The sequence below is a fragment of the Thermobia domestica genome, chromosome 6 (genome assembly GCF_964235325.1).
Source record: "Thermobia domestica chromosome 6, izTheDome1.hap1.1, whole genome shotgun sequence".
Classification (NCBI taxonomy): Eukaryota; Metazoa; Arthropoda; class Insecta; order Zygentoma; family Lepismatidae; genus Thermobia; species Thermobia domestica.
Window position 1 is genome coordinate 183,784,671 of NC_137459.1, and position 18,379 is coordinate 183,803,049.

The window sequence follows — 18,379 nt, forward strand, 5'->3', positions numbered from 1 at the left end:
AAGTTCGTCGGGATCGTATGCGAATGATGTAAATATAATAGGGGATTATAGGAGAATAATAGAAAGAAATACAAAGGTCTTATTAAACTCTTGTAAGGACATGGGTTTAGGAGTAAATGCACAAAAAACTAAATACATGGAAGTTCATTGGGATCGTAATACTGGAAATTATGAACAAATTCATCAGATATATCAAATAATGCCTTCCACAAAGTGAATTCTTTCATATATCTAGAATCAATATTAACATATCAACACCATATTCACGAAGAAATTACATGTTCTCTAAAGGTAGGGAATTCGTGTTATTATTCATACGAGAATTCACATGTTGATGAGAATTATGTCGGGAAATTTGAAGCTTGAAATATGTAAAACGATAATCATGTCTGTTGAGCTGTATGGTTGCGAAACGTGGTTGCTTACTTTGACGGAAGAACGTATACTGAAAGTCTTTAAGAACAAGATCCTACGAACATTCGGACCCAAGGGGAACGGAAATGAGGAATGGCGTAAACTTCATAACGAGGAACTACATAATACTAATACATAATACCGTTTACCAAACATTGTTATGGTCGTCAAGTCTAGGAGATTCTAGTATGTCATGTAGCCACAATTGAAGAAGATAGAACGCTTTGAAAGTTTTAACTGGAAGCCGTAGCGTAGCCAGGATGTGTGTTTGGGTGGGGCAAGTGCTGCTATAGATACATATAGAAAAAATACAAATACAAATATATATATATATATATATATATATATATATATATATATATATATATATATAAACATAAAAATATATATAAAACTACAAACATCAAAGTACCAAAGTACATTGTCGGACCTCTTTGGGAGGCGACTCCTCTCTCCCCCTTCCCTAGGCCACTGACTGGAAGTCCAATCGGAAAACAACCATTAAGAAGACTTAGGAGCAGATGGGAGGACAATGTTAAGATGGATCGCACAGAAATAGGAAAATAAAGTAGAAACTGGATACAGTTGGCTAAGGACAGAAGTCAATGGAGAGCTTTCTTGAACGCGGACTGAACCTCTGGGTTCTATAGGCCATAGAGTTAGTTAGTTAGTTATTCTCGAAAGTAATAATATATAAACCAAACTCATTCAAATGGTATCAAACATGGCATGCTGGTAGACTCTGATTATTTTGTTGGCTTGTGAAATATTATATTATGCAAGCTTTGTGTTCATAGAATTATGCACAATTGTATTTGTAAATCATTGGGTACTAAATATAATTTAAATAGCTACCTTGGTGGAAATTTATGAAGAACGATTTTGTGTGTGTGTGTGTGTGTGTGTGTGTGTGTGTGTTACTATGTGCATTTCACTTGATTATTTAAATGAATTCCAGTTTGCGCTTATACTCTTAATCGAATAGTAAGGAAGGGATAGACACAGTCAGCGACAAAAGTACTTAAAACCCCTGACTGCTGTAACTCCATTAGTTTGGGTTCAGTACTTTTGCTGATATTACAAATGCTTGGACAGATACAACGCAATTTATACGAAATTTCGAACAATTGATAAGGCTAAGGAACACTGAAACAGGCTTTTGTTGCGCAATTGATCCACGAAATTGTCTCAAATGTAAGATTAATCTCTATTGTTTAGAGCCTGTTACCCAATGAGTGCCATATATCAAAGACATTAAAGCTCACGTGTATAATGTACGTATTATTTCACTACATACCGCATATGAACAAAAAAAGAAAGAAAGAAAGAAAGAAAGAAAGAAAGAAAGAAAGAAAACACTAATCGTACATGAGCTAGAAAATGGCTGAAAATATCAAATTAACTGAAAATATAAAATCTTCACCAATTGAAGGAAATGAGTTTGTAAATATGAGCAGTGTCGGACTGGACCGGGTGGCGAGGTGGAAATCTCCACCTGCGCTCACCCTCTTATGGCGCCCTTTTGTGACAATCAAATAGACCTAGTTGCATTGATCTCAATAAAATGTTAGCTAATATTTTCATTGTTGTCTTTATTTTGTAAATATTAAATATTAGATCAGAGACTTATTGGAGGTTTACGTACATTAGGGATGGCCAACTTCAGGCCCGCGGGTATCATACGTCCCACGAGATGTTCTCGTGGCTCGATAAATAAGTGTTAACATTTTTTATATATACATATTTTATTGGGTACATAGAAGTTTTAAAAATAGTTAAAATGTAATGACGGACTAATATACAAAGTGGACGTATGTTTTAGGTGAGGAAACCAAAAGTAAATTTAAGCTTAAGGTTAGTTACGTTAGTGTTTTATTTCGTTTATTTGGCTACATTTAGGTACCTAAAAATTTAAGCGTACTATTTCTGTTCACGCTGCAGTGTGCAAAATGAGTAGTTGTGAATTTTAAACGTTAGTACTATTGAGGCCAGGTATGCTTTTACATGCGATTTAAAATCTCTTTTCCATTTCATGCATATGTTTTCATGTTTGATAAATTATCCAAGATATTTCTACCCAACCTCGAGAGTGCAAGGATATTTTTCGAGTAAAACAGATTTGTGAAACTCATTGAAGAGTTTTCGTCTGGCACCTCCGACTGTGTCTGAGATTGGTACATTACATCAGCGTACTTCAGAATTGCAAAGTATTTTCTCAAAGAATTGTATTACCTTTAGTTTTCTTTGAGTCAGCGCCACTTCAGTTTGAGTAAGAAAAGGAAGTTAGTGACGAAAACTTAATGTTGCAAGATAAGTGGGAAATTGAAATTCTTTCATGAAGAATCAAAACAATAAACCACAGTGTCGAGGAACTACAGGCGGGGTGCGACACATTTTAGCGGGTCCACCAAATAGATCGAATGGTCGTGGGCATGCTCTCCATGCATGCAATTAAGCGAGGCAATAGTAGACCACTAGCAGTAGCGCACGCAGGAATTTATTTCGGGAGGGGTCCAAACTCAATATGAAGATATTTTATATTAAAATACCTAAAATTGCCTCTAAAATTATGCTAAATTTTCACAAAAGTAGAAATTTCGGGGAGAGTCCGGACCCCCAGGACCCACCCCCTGCGTACGCTCCTGACCACTAGCATCAACTATGTCTACAACATTGAATAGTAAAACTATTAGTTAGTCTAAAGAGTATTGAACATTCTGGCACGAGATGACATTAAGAAATCAAATCTCAGTGTATGAGTCGCAGTGTGTTAGGCCTAAGGCCATTTGATAACTGACAGTTGAGGCTAGTAGATAAGCAAAACTTGTTGGAATTCTTATAATCAAACGTAAACTATTGCGTCGTCAAAATGTGTGAATTTTCGGCAAAACTGTGTTCCATTTTACAATTTCATTCCGATAAAAACACAAATGTTGCACAGAGCCATGAAGAAATTTGTGATGTTAATGGAAAAGATGCGTTATCAAAAAGCAAGAGCCAAAATATGGTTCCGTTGCTTTCGTACTAGAAATTAGAATGTCTAAAATGCTACTCACAATAGGTAAAAATCACAGAAAAAGTGGATAATATTCTAGTTAAAGTTGATCAAGGCTGGTGTTTAGGAAATCATAGTATTGTTAATGACCTAAACATCCATCACAGAATAGTGATAAAACCATTTGGAGAAAGCTGGCTAAAAAAGGAAGTTTGACGTTTGGATGTCACATTATCTGAGTCAAAAACAATTACTCGATTGAATTTATATCCACGAATTTCTACTGAAACGTAACGAAAGTAAATAACCGCCAACAGTGTGCGACAAAGATCGTGGTCGAAGTGAGGAGTTCCACAGTCTGTGGAAAACCAAGGAAGGTTATGCTGTGCGTTCGGTGGGAATGAAATTTCATGGTGAACCAGAAGCTGCTGCCGCCCGGTAAAACGATAGACTTGGGAGTGTACTGTCGATAACTATATAGCGCTAGTGCACTTAGTAATTCAAAAGAAACAGCCACACAGTGGCGGATCTAGAAGGTAAAAACTGGGGGGAGGCAGCCAGTACCCAGACTATGATAGATATATATAAACTTTCAAAAATATATAAATAATAGCTTAAATTATTTAGTCACTGAAAAAAACTGGGGGACCTAGGCCCCCCGGCCCTGGCCTAGATCCGCCACTGCAGCCACAACTGTCAAGAGGTAGGATGTTGTATTCTTTGCTGACGCTAGACTGTATCCGCCTTATGCAGAGTCGTTTTGACGTATGATTAGCAATATACTAAAAGCCTGACTACTGCCAGAAAACAAATGTTAGTCGAACTGTTCAGTATGGCACTAATCACGTGTCAGAACGACTCTGCATAAGGCCCTATAAATCTTGACAGACCGTCAGAAGTTGCTAAAATTTGGCTGGGATGTTTTAATACATCCATGGTGCACCTGGACCTACCACCTTGACTATCAGTTCTTTCGCTCTCTGTGGAATTATCTGAATGATGTTAGGTTAGTTTGAAACGAAGCTGATAAATATATATATGTATCACCACTTTTTGGTCCAGAATCAACAAAAGTTCTATAGTGACAGGATCCAAAAAATTCTATATGATTCATAGAATCAAACATTTTCTTGTATGCCTCATATTTTGAGAACTACATATAGTGTGGCCAAAACAAAACTAATAATTTACTCAGTTTGATGTGCTTATTCTGCAAAAAATATGAAAACTCGATTTAGGGGCCTTTCAAAAATTTTGTGGCCCCTGATCCAAAAAAAATCAATATATTTCATTCAATCAAACATTTTCTTGTAGGCCTTATATCTGGAGAACTACATATAGTGTAGCCAAACCCAAACTATCACTCAACTCAGTATGATTTGCTTATCCCTTAAAAAAAAAAAAAAAAAAAAAAAAAAAAACGAAAACCTGATTAGGGGCCGTTCTAAACTTTTGTGACCCGTGATCCAAAAACTAATTATTGGTCAAGATTGCAATCTTTTGATGCATTTTTTGGATCATTCCTAAAATTATTGGCCAAGATCGCAATCTTTTGATCCATTTTTTTTTATTATTTCTAAAATTTTTGTTTACGTAAAATATATTAAGTTTGGGGAATGGATATCAGGCTTATTTCAAATATACATTTGCATATAAATGTTTAGCCTATTCATCAATATCCAAAATTCTAGTAAGTAGATTTATATAACTGGCGTTACTTTGTTCCTATCAGTATAAAAATTGTATCGTCAAGAAAGTTAATTTTGAATCAAAGGAATAATTTCAAATTAGCTTATTTCTAGAAATGAAAGTATATGTTGATGATAATTGTGACTCTACTCTAACTAATATTGTGTAAGGTCTGAAATTAGAATAATTACATTACCTGTGTAGTGATTCCTTGTCTTTAACATAATCATGGAACATTTCGTTGCGTAAACCACACATTGGGAATAATTTATCTAAAAATACTTTCTTAGAATTATCAGTGCAAATTCAAAATAAAACATTGCAAACAAATGGCATAGACAGTACATTGAAGTAGGTTATAAGGTATATATGTATTCATATTTGCAGCACATTACAACTGGAATTAGTAAAATAAGGAAAGATGGTTGAGCTTTTCAGTTATAAGTATGTTGAGTTACAAATAGGTTACTGGTATAAGTGTTCATTACTTAATGTTATAATGAAACTTTCTCTTGTAGGTAAAAAAATTGACGGTATCACGAAATCTTCAAAACTGGGAGGTAAATTTTATCAAAGGTATCCTGAGTCACATGCAGGTAGATTTGAGCAGCAGCCAAGAACCAAACATTCAAAAGAACACACTAACTGACGATGATTATTCACTTCACACAGAGCCAGATATATTTACAGTTGTTGAAGTAAGTACATACATTTTCAGTACATCATTTTTTCTCTTTTTAATAGAGATGCAAAAAAGCCGGCTTTTTTGAATCGATGGTTTTTTTCTCATAAAAAGCCGGCTTTTTTGGGAAAAAAACGAGAATTTTGGAAATTTTGGCTTTTTTCAACTTCATGATTTTTCTATCTAAATAGCTTTCTTATAGTATATTCTATAGTTAGATAAGAATTCCATGACCTGAATGTGATATTTCGCTCTGAAATTCACCATCAAGATGGATGGAGCACATGTTTTACGAATTAAAGCTAACATGAAGAATGTAGTATTTGAGGGTAATTTTAGAGGCTATTTAACTTTATTTTAACTTTTGAGTTATCGACATCTCTTTTCTTCTCTAGTTTGTCATCCGTGTTTCATTTCTAAGAGCTTTTAGTACTCTAGCTTCTAGCGCAAAAGTTAAACTTGCCCGTTTTTCTATTTATCCGTCAAAGCGTACGTTTTTCAATATATCCGTCAAACCGTACTTCCACATTTCTGTTATACTGTAGCTCTGAAGTGATTTAGCAATAATTTTCCGGACACAACCTTGAATACCAATTTATACAAATAATCAGTAGCGGATTTAGAAAAGTACTTTAGGAGGGTTTTTTCTGATTGTTTCGTTTCCTAAAAAGTCCTAATTTTATTTGGGAAGTGCTTGAAGTTTATGAGTACAGGCATAACTAATATTTCGTTTCGTTTATATGTTTAGCAATAATCTTCCGGATACAACTTTAAAAATCATTTTATACTGAGAATCAGTGGCGGATTTAGAAAAGTATTTTGGGAAGGGTTTCTTACTAATGTTTAGTTTTTTTAAACATTCGTAATTTTTATTTGACGGGAGCTTAAAGTTTATGAGTAAAGGCATAAATAATAGATATTTCGTTTGTTGCAGACATTCCGTAACTTTGGGGAACGAGCTTCAGTCCGAAAGACCGCCCCCCTAACCTTCGCAAAACCGTCACTGCTGGAAATTAGTAATAATAACGATTTAAAAACAATAAGAAAGGAAGTCGGCCAACTCACAGTACACGCACTATTTCTACATTCACAGATGGAATGAAGAAAAGCTTTGTCAGAATGGTCGAATGCTGGTTGAATCCCGGACTTCCCGATAGAAGCGCAAAAGCTAATCACTCAGTCATGTTTGTTGTGCAGTTGTATTTAGCTTAACTTAAATATATTCCGTAGTCTTTTTTTTGGGGGGGGGAGTTCCGTAATGATATGTTGAATCCCTCTTGTTAAAAATTCAGAAAACTTGAGGATTGGGTAAACTGTGATGGTGGTTCTATAAAACTTAACTGTAGAATTTCAAGAATATACAGAACCAAGAGCTCTAGATGTGCAGTCTTTAAGTGTATCATATAAATCTAAGTATTTCTCTTATGTTTTATTTTAAGTTTATTTTGTTTCAAAAAGAGGGTATGGAATATTTTGAAGTAAAAATACTACATACTATTTTGCTAGTTATTTGTGTATTCTTTAAAAAGAAGTGTTTACTTTTAGGGTTGGCTGATTTACACCAACTTTTTTTTAATAACTGGTTTAAACCACAAAAATAAAAAGAATGAAAAATGCGAATCGTGTGAACTTCATGGTAACGTTTCCAGATATCAAACCACCTGCAATAGTTTTATTTCCCTTTCACCTTTTAATCAAGGTGTCCCATGTTCAATTCTCGGTCGAACCACAAACCTTCTTTCATGCGTAACCCAAGTAGCGGTTCGGATGTCAGTTTAAGCGAAAGTCTTCTCCTTGATAACTTCGGTATTTCGTAAGGATGTTAAGCCTAAATATACGAAACAAACCAAATTGTATATTTCTACATGCCTAAATGCGTGTTGTTTTATAAAAAAGCCAATATTGCTTAAATATATTGATAGAAATTGGCAAAATTTATCGATTGCCTACGTAGCTTCCAACATTAGCTTGGATTGGACTTTCAATGATATCTACGTACCGGTACTAAATTTGTAATTTAATACCTCAGTTTTAGCGTACTGATTATGGTACGTTGACCTTTAAATTTTACATGCAAAGCAATAACAGAATTTTCTCGTTATTGTCTTACATTTCAAGTAATGACGGGATTTTCCCAATGGCTAGGGCGGGAGATTCTCAACTTAAGAAATTTACTGACCGCACTTCTTTAAGCTTATGGGAGTTCTTCCGGCATAACCCCGCTGTTGCATAATAACATCAAGGCGAAACAAACTTAGGCTATTTCTGTGAATATGTAATATAAATACATAAAGCAAAAAATCTAAGTCAAAAAAGCCTGGTTTAAACCAAAAAAGCCTGGTTTAAACATCCCCAAAAACCGGGTTTTTGGCATTTTCAAAAACAACCACGGTTCTTGCCAATTCTGCTTACTTTTGTGTATAGGAGGTTAAAAAATTCTTATTATATACATTGGTTAATCCTGTGGAATTCATAATGTAAATATGTTGAAGAAAAATTGTTTGAAATATTTTTTCGAAATTCATAGTTTATTTTCGATGTTTTATATTATTATCAGCATCAACCACTAATTAAATGATTTTTTGTGTTATACAGAAGCGATACAAAGTCTGTTTTATCAATTTAAAGCAGTATTTTGAAAAAAGCCCAAAATTTCCGAAGCAAAAAAGCAAAGCAGAAAAAACCGAGTTTTTTTCCAAAAAAACCGGTTTTTTTCCGAGCCCTTGCATCTCTACTTTTTAATAAACAATTGTTATTACATCACATTTACATAACAAATATCCTCTTACTATTCCTTACTATATCAAATATTGCTACAGTCCTAAGTGAACCTTGGTCATCATATAATTTGCCTGTAAACTTCCCTGTTCTTGGCATTATCCCTCCATCCAGGGATACTCTTCTTACTCGTTCTTTCAGTCCACTCATTTAACCATTTATCCTTCAGTCTTCTTCACGTGGAGTTCTGCTTTCCACGCAGTAGTTTCTTCGGGATTTTATTTTGTGATATTATTTCTACATGCCCTAACCAACGAATACGTGACTATGTATATTTTTCTATAGTTTCACTTTGGACAATTACATTAAATTCAATATTATTCCTGATTCTCCATGTTTCTTTTTCATCATTGCTTCATACGTTTTCCTATGATTTTTCACAATATGTTTATCATTATCTTGTGTTCCTTTTTTGTAAGCGATCAAGTTGCACTACCATATTTAGCTCCGAAAATACTTTGATACATATAATTATTATTGTTACTATTATACATCTGAATTTACATATTTGGGGTCTTGTAAGATATTCTTCTGTATTTTATTTTTAATTTTTAACTCTATTTGCACCTAGTCGTATTCTCTGGCCTACAGCAAGGGTATAGGAGAGTAAAAGACTTGTGCTTTTCTATCCTCTGCTAGACCCCAAGTTTCTATGGTAATTTAAGAAGTATTGCACTAACCTGATGCCCACTGACTCATAGAAACAATTATCAATTGAGCTAGCAATTTTGCAATACATTCATTTTAGTGCAAACAAACGCCACTGATTGGGGTTCTAACAAAAGCACACATACTCATAGCTGTTACTTGATAAGAAAGCAGCTGGCAAGCATGGAGCAGTCTAAGACAGTGGGCTAGAGATCGCAAAGTCTGTCGTGGATTCAGATTTTGTTCATTGTATTGTGTGTTATGTATTGCTCTCTCATATTCCATTTCAGTATCATTACTAATTTTCCATCGTTTCCTTTAACCTAAAGGGATTAACAGTGAGACCTTAAGTAAACACAATATATTGTTAGACAATCTAAGAAGTATTGAGCCTTTGTTTCACGAAATGGTATTAGTGCCCCAAAACTCAGGGTATATGAGTCGCAGTAGAACAGGACTAACGTCGCTTGACAGCTGGCGGTTCAAACTAGCAGATGTGCAAAAAGTATTGCAATTCTTGTAAGACCTAAGGTATTGCATCGTGAAAATGACTGAACTTTCAGCAAAACTGTACTATTTTTCAAAATTTTATTTCGATAAAAGCGCAAATGTTGCGCAGTCCCGTGAAAAAAAATGTGCTGTTTATAAGAAAGATATGTTACCAAAAGTAACAGCCAAAAGAAGGTGCAATCACTTTCGTTCTGGAAAATACGATGTCCTAGATGCTCCTCGCAGTGGGAAACCAATCTTAGCAAAGGGGAATTATATTCTGCCAAAAGTCTTAAACCATTTTGGGAAAGCTGACTACGAAAAGAATGTCAACATTTAGGCGTCACATAATCTGACTCAATAATATTTACTCGATTTAATTTCTATCTAGAAATATATACTGAAACGGAATAAACTCGAGCCATTCCTGAAGTGATTGATTACGAGTGATGAAAAAAGGGATAGCCTATTACAACAATGTGCAAAAAAAGTATCGTCACAAGCAATGAGAATTTTCACAGTCTATGGCAAAGCCCATATTGACCGAAGGTTATGCTGTGTGTTTGATGGGATTGGAAAATCATCGTGCATCACGAGCTGCCGCCGTCGGACAGAACGATAGAATCTGATCTGTACTGCGATTAGCGCGAGTGCACCTAGTAAGGCAAAAAGTAAAAGCCGGAACTGTTCAACAAAAAAGGTGATGTATACCACACTGACAAAGCAGAACCACATACTACATTAACGTCCCGTCAGAAGTTAAGGGAACATTGCTAGGAGCTTTTAATTCATCTACCGTATAGCCCAAACCTCTCACCGTCAGACTATAATTTCTTTTGGTCTCTGCAGACCTCTAAATGGTGTTAATTTCAAAAGAGGCCTGTGAAAACCATATGTCATATTTGTTTGATAAGAAACCACGGAAATTCTACAGTGAAGAGATTATAGTATTGCCGGAAAAATGAAAGACGATCATTGATCAAAATAGTGCATATATGGTTTCATGATGTTATTTTCATCTCTCAAAATATAATCTCAACTTTGACCAGCAAAGGTTCAATACTTTTTAGACAACCTAATATAATCAAAAAATAATAGTATGGTAGATATCGAATCCAAAGAAATCTTTGAAGTACTCTTAGTATGAATGCAACACCTCTGCGTGATGCAGACCTGAATAATCTGCGGCACAGCCATCGAAGAACCGTTGGTCCAACCTCCCCCACTCTCCCACAACTAGCCTATGGAAGTCAATAAGGAATAATGAAGGATGTTTAATATGATGCACCAATTGGCTTATCTGAGGAACGAGTTTGGGGTAGAGAAGTTTTAGAATTCACATCAACAAATATTTATAAATGCTTCCAATGTTTTCTATTAACCTTACTTGGTCTATGTGAAAGGACACACATTTAAGCTACTGTTATTTAAGTATGTTCATAATCTAGAAAGCATGATTTGTTATTTTGCTGTAAAGTTGGCCTCAATTTCTAGTTTTCGATACAATGAACGAAATTTTCAATAACAGGAAATAAAGATGATTAGTTTGCTGCTAAAGGTTGCGATAGATCATGAGTTTGAATATAGGTGAAGTTTCTATTTCAGTTTAAATTCAGCGGGAAAATAGTTACCAAAGATTTCAGTGGCAGTTTAAATTATGTTAGATGCTGTTTTCATATTACGTTTCAGTATATATTTGTAGATAGAAATTCAATCGAGTATTCAATTCAAATATTTTTGAGTCAGATCATGTGACACCCAAATGTTGACCATCTTTTCGTAGTCAGCTTTCTTAAAATAGTTTAATTATCATCCAAGTGATTATTAAATATAATAATTTAATTAAAGATGTACCATTAGATACAGTGCTATAGATGAGATTTGGTGGCGGTGAAACATATATGATTTCCGATTAGAGCATATGTGGTCAACATTCATGTTAATTGTCGGTACATGTTAAACAAAGCTTAAGAAACAAAACTTTACCTGTAATGGAATCTATGATTTCTTTTTATCAAATATAATGACAAAACTAACATACATTATCATTATTACTATTATCATACAAATGTTTAGTTGATGAATAAATAACTACAACTTGAGATTGATTTCAACTTGAAGTAACAGCTTTCAGTTTTCATACGGTGGCCAACATCTAATTATGTGCATAAAATTAACAAGTGTTAGGTCTACTGTTAATGTAACAATACGCACACGACAATATATTTCTGGAATGTTTTTCTTTATAAATTTATATATCAATAATTTATTTTCTTGACACAGAGCTCACAAGCAGGAATGTGTGAAGTGATGTACGAAATTGCTCCACTTTCCAAAGGATACGTTGCGATAAACCCTCCACTGATTCCTATGCCAGAATTATGTAGGGAAAGGGAGTCTGGAAGTGGAAGCAACTATTTAGAAATTACTAAAACGAAGAATTACAGCAGTTGTACAGATGCTACTGAATATCATTATGGACTCCCAGCATCACTAAAATGTAATCCCAGTGGCAGCAAATGCGGAGCGTTCTTGAAGGTAGGTATATTCTATATTTGTCTCTGTATTCTATATACAAATATTTGATCCAACTTATGTGACTGTTAGATCGTTTCGAATATTACGTAGATCATGGTGGTTTTTAGAGATTGATGTACATATTTATCGTAGTACCATTATCATTATTATTTGACTTCAAAAAATCTACAGAGATCCATTATATTAGTGTGTAGTACAATACAAAATTATATATGAGAGTTGGAAAGAAAATCATGACAACATATCAACAGAATGCGCAAACGTTTACGTGCCTTCAATGTAATATTCAGCTATATGTATACTACTGAGAAACGCTAGATAATAGTCACGGTACCATTTTGTTTGACGTTCACTACAGAGCACCTTATCGCATGCAGAATAAATATCTGGTGCGAAAGCACTATTCGATTAATAGTTCTTTTAGTTGAGAAGAGAGATCAAAGTCACAGCTGCTCACATAAACTATGTGGAATATAAGGGATATTCAATGACATCTCATCCTCACCGTTGAAGTAAGTCCCCACAAGAATAACACTGTAACAACGGGTGCAGACGTTACATCATCCAAATCATATGCCAGTATTACTCTAAAATTCCTGGGTTCTTGGTTCAGTTTTTTGGACCAGTGGGCGGTGACTGTGACATATATTTGACTGTAATTTCAATTCTGGCCCACCTGATCGCGTCCAGGTATCGTACATGCCTATGGTTTGGTTCAGAAACGAGTAGCTTTTCGCGCTGCAATGGGCCAAATGATCACTTGCAAGAATGAAACATTGTCCACATTTGAATCCCTGTGAAATAGTGAGGCATACCTCATATTTATGTCAAGAGCTTCACCAATCTTCATGCAAATTGCTCCAACTTCAAAAATACAGCTATAGAATAGACCAATTTCACAACACTTTAGAGCTGCATTTTTGTCAGTACACACACACTGTACGAGCGGCACTGAGTTCGGTGATATATCTTCTATCTTTTCACTATTTGTGCTGAGAACAGCAACAACCTTGTGTGTTTATAGGCAATATATCGAAAATTTGTCATTAATTTTCTGAGCTTTCCCAATGATAGATTTCTTATTTTTAGCCAATAACTTTGGAATAAATTAATCAATTTAAATTCGATTTTTAGTAATCACATCAGAATTAAGTTCTTTCAACGTTGTTTATATATATATATATATATATATATATACTGACCAATATATTACGAAATTAATAATTAATGCTAACAAGGGACATCACCCAATTGTCCTGCTCCGATTTCAATGAAACTTTTTTTTTGTGCTGATAGAGGACATATGTATTATTTGTTGTGACAGAAAATTTTGCCATGGTGCATGTTTTCTATTTTTCTATAATTTTTAAGACTTGTAATGTGGTTATTAGAGATTACTGCAGAAGTCCCTTATTACCCTTTGTAAACGGAGTGTTAATGAAAAAACAACCATGTAGATACAGATAAGGCTTAGGGGGAAGTCGTATGGTAGGTATTACCTTGACGGCAGCCATCTTGAAATTCGCCAGTTTGAAATAAGGTCAAGTTTTTGAAATGGGAATAGGATAATATGATACACAATTTCGGGCTATAATTTAACTAGGAAGACAATGGTGAAGTTAGTTTTAAGATACGTCCATTTGGGGAAAAGTTACTGGCATATTAATTGTTTATACTTACTATGTGCGTAAGTCCCTTACCTCCGCTTCTAACCCGCGTATTAATGATAATAAGTGGATAAAAACTTCGGTAATACATATTATGCCTAGAGGGAAGTGATACGGTAAGGGTGTCCTTGACGACAGCCATCTTGAAATCCGTCATTTTGAATTAAAGTGAAGTTTTGAAAAATGAAAACCATAGCATGTGACACCTCATTTTAATAGTAAATTTTTCCAAAATGCCAATAGTATGATTATTTTTGTTCTATAGTTAACTAATATGAAATTAGGACTGCTTCTAATGTGCACCAAACGTCCATTATTCGATCTTTCAAATTGGCAACACTCCTAATTTTCACCTCATGTTTAAGATCCAACTGGCACTTTGCAATTGTTGGCATGGCTCATGTTTTCTAAATTTATCATATTTTTTAAGATTTGCGATTTGTCAGTTCATGAATAGTGTTGGGATAAGCATCCAGCAATCTTTCTGAATTTTGAAGACTTGCCATGTAATTATTTATTTCCTATGCCATGTAATTATTTATTTCCTATACCTGCCCTTCAAAAATTCGTTTACTGACATGAATCATTGCACAACAAAGGAACTCCAACTTTGCATTCAGGTAATACCGAAGACGTAGCTTGTAATAGTGGGGTAGCATAATGAAAGAATCATGCATATTGTGATAAGAACATAAAATTTTGCACAGAGCTTACTAACATAGTTACAAATAAATTTTGACGTAGACCCCAAAAATTCGACGCCAATTTCCTGGAATTCCAGGCGCTGGAACATCTGGAGCACTGGAGAATGGTATGTTATCGCTGGAATAGCCATTACGTGAAAACGGCTTGAAGTACAGAGCCAAAGCAAGACTCAAATGCAAGAGAAATAACAAGCCTTTAATTTAAATTCTATATTGTCTTAATTGCACATCATCCAGGACCGCACGAAAGGCTCAAAATTCATTAAAAAACAAAAAAAAACCTATGGCGTACTTTTTCTTTGTGCTTTTTATTTGGTCACTTCATGAAGAAAATGTTACATAAAATAATAATAAAGTCAAAATTTAAATTAAGTAAACCACAGTTTCTTGCTGTAGTAATTGCATCAGTTTATAATAATTTATACATACCATCAGAGGCACACAAGGTTGTGCATGGAAAGAATAGGCCAGCACATTTACACATATTAGTGTACAAAGATTTGCATCCGCAACGAACAAGTTCTTGGCAGTGCTTGGAAAGTTCTGGTAGCACAGACCATAAAAGTGTATACCCTGAATCACTTCTTTTCCAGCCCCACTGTTCAGGATCTGGCAAATTAGGTTGTAGCGCAGACCACTGTGACCAAATATATCCTCCTTGCAAAATGGTTCTTTTCACATGTTGAAGAAGTGCAGCCTCAGTGGGAGGTACGCTTTCCAACTGACGACATTTTTTAGTTACAAGCATTCGACGACAGTCGTTTACATTTTGCAGATTGCTGGTGCGATCATATAGGTACACGGTGAAACCTTGCAATTTCATGAATGTAGTATCGTCTAATTTTAAAGGTGCATGTGAAAGTTCTACAAATGTAGCAGTAGTTTCTAGATTTGTCCGCCACGCTTCCCAAGCTGTTTTCTTTCCCCGACCTGCAAATGCAGATACAGTATCGCATCCGGTTAATGCGTGCTAAAACAGGATGAAGTCATAGATTTCTGTCCCTAGTTTCTCTGCGTACTTGTGAATAGGAAGAAAGTCTTTATGCTTACCAACACCATACTCAACCCACAGGTGGGACAGTAGTAGTTTGGGGAAAGCAGGCAAAGCCAGGACAACTATATCTGAATCTACCATTTTGATGATAATGGATTTATGGCCTGCTTTACTGGCATGTTTGGCATGCAGAAGCAACCTCGTATCGGCCTCTTCATGCGTGCACGGTGCTAGTGGACCGTGTGTATTTACGTCAAATGTACTCCATATGTCAATACCTTTAGTGCAAATAACAGTTTTCTGATTGGGTATTTTAGCCTCGTTCATAGATTCTGCAATTAGTTGAAAAAGACTTGTTTTGTTCTCTTCATTTTTCAAAAAACGATTCCAATTTTTCGGGATGGGAGTAGACTTGACGAACTCGTGATGCTGACCCTCGTTTCTGTCCCTCTTCACTTTTTAAGCTATATTGCAAGTAACGATCAAACACCAGATCTACTCTGCTCTTCTCTGATAGAATGGATGAAATATAAGGATGTACTTTCATCTGCAAGTAATCATGGAATGTTTGTGATGGTGATGGTTTCAACATATGGATGATAGCAGAGCCGTCCAATATCATACATATAGCAGGTGGAGGGGTAAATTGGGTATCGCCGTATTTTTCTAAACATGTAACTACATCCGATTTAGTTACTTTGCGTATGAATCCATCTTCAGAAATTGACGGAGGATATCCCAGATTTTCATTAGCAAAAAAGTCGGATATATCTCCTTGTCGACTCTGACATGCTTGAAGAGACGACTGAAGATAGCACAGTCATTTTTTACTATGGATAGCTTACGGTGTTTAGGATTAAGTTTTTTCATTGTCTTGCGACAAAGAGCAAGGTTATTTCGTTTAATTGGTTCAAACAGTGATTTACTGCACAGCTGCAACCGTTCCTGTTTAAAACTTTTATACTGATCTCTTCCAAGAGTTATAGCAATGTATACCGACGGACATCGGTATCATCGGACATTATAGAATTAGTCACAACACTAAAAAGTTCATTACCTTCTTGAATAAAAGGATTGTTGCCATTCTCTGAGAACACACGTACCAGTTCTGTGACATCATTTGTAAATCGCATATTAGCACCAGATGATTCTTCGTGGCGTATTCTGAGATCATCATTATCAGAGATCAATCCACACTCTTCCTCAAAACCCGATAAAAAAGTTTGGCAATTACAGTTCCGGACACCATACATTTTAGCAACGCACTTGAGTTGTCGAGAATTCCAATTACACCACCTTCAGACTTCACCGTCTTGTTGCACTGTTCGTGCATTTGATCATGTCCCATACAAGAATAAGGTCGACTTTGATACAGTAATTTTATACAAAATAACGTCAGAATAGTTTTCATTCCAAGAAAAAATATTTTTCCTTTTTTTCTTTCTTTCTTTTTTTTTTTTTTTTTTTTTTTGATATGTTATAACCAAACCTAACCAGATATATATCCACAAAATAGAACTCTGGAAGTAAATAGTCGAATGCATTCCGCAGATGTCGGGATTCACCTTTTTATTTTAAGAAAAAAATCTATTCAAAAAATGACCATAATCCAAAATATTCAACAGCTAAGTTTTCTTTTATTCAGTATCTCACATCACAAACGCTATTGTACCCCTAGTTGCTTAACCTCCACTTTCTAGAATCTAATCCAACCTAATGTTGGACATGCTATCGCTTGTTAGGACCACGTCAGTAACAATGTAAATAAACCACATTTTTAGACCTTCTCATGCAGATTGCGAGAAAGTTATTCAGTAGTTGAGTAGGAATTTTTATATATTCTGGTAGCTTAAAAAACGAAGATTCTTGTGATACATAAATCTTCTCTCAACTCTGTTTATGTTAAACAAAAACTTTATAAACATTACCTGAATATCAGCATACATCCCAATGAACAGCAGAAAGATCGTCTGGTTATTTAAAGTTCCACCTTCAAGCTTCTTTCACACATATGCAATATTAAAAGGCTTTCTTGATGATAAATATAAATTGATTTTTCAAGACAACAACTCGTTTGTCAAATATAAATAGATTTTTTCAGTTACGGCGCAAATTTGCTATCATATTTTCAGCTGGGAGTCACTGTAGCCAGCCACTGAAGTTATCTACAAATATCTACTAGTACCTAGCCGCGCTTAATTTCTCACTGCTGCCTAAACATTTCAAACTGTATACTGGGAGGAAACACTTACATGCCTTTGTAATGCTTCCCTCGGTGTCAGATACGACCACTAGGTGGGTCACTTTTGCATTCATTTTTTGCTCACAAAATGATAAAGTAAAGTGTGATGGCTGCAGGCGTTTATTCAATACTAACATGAACGGAAACCAGTGCTGTAGCGCATCACTTTAAATGCACATAGCTCCGAGACTATTGATCTCATATACACTAAAAGGATATCAACGTAAAGCTAAACGATTTTGCTAAACGATTTACAAGAGTGTTATTGCAATATCTGTTAAACCAAAGCTTCCAGATGAATAAAGCCATAAACAAACGCCATAGTTTTTTTTTTTTGCTTTTAATGAATTTTGGGCCCCTCGTGCGGCCCTGGATGATGGGCAATTAAGACAATATAGAATTTAAATTAAAGGTTTGTTATTTCTCTTGCATTTGAGTCTTACTTTGGCTCTGTAGGTCAAGCCGTTTTCACGTAATGGTTATTCCAGCGATAACATACCGTTCTCCAGTGCTCCAGATGTTCCAGCGCCTGGAATTCC

General features: G+C 35.1%; 1 protein-coding gene across 2 annotated transcripts in view; it reads left to right on the forward strand.

Moving 5' to 3' along the window:
• LOC145688352 (vitellogenin-like) overlaps positions 1–18,379 on the forward strand; it is a 303,527-nt gene that overhangs the window by 94,980 nt on the left and 190,168 nt on the right. For both annotated transcript variants that reach the window (XM_081762496.1, XM_081762497.1), the window contains exons 5-6: positions 5,617–5,796; positions 11,979–12,233. In XM_081762496.1, coding sequence (XP_081618622.1) covers positions 5,617–5,796; positions 11,979–12,233 — 435 coding nt within the window. The remainder of the gene's footprint in view (positions 1–5,616; positions 5,797–11,978; positions 12,234–18,379) is intronic.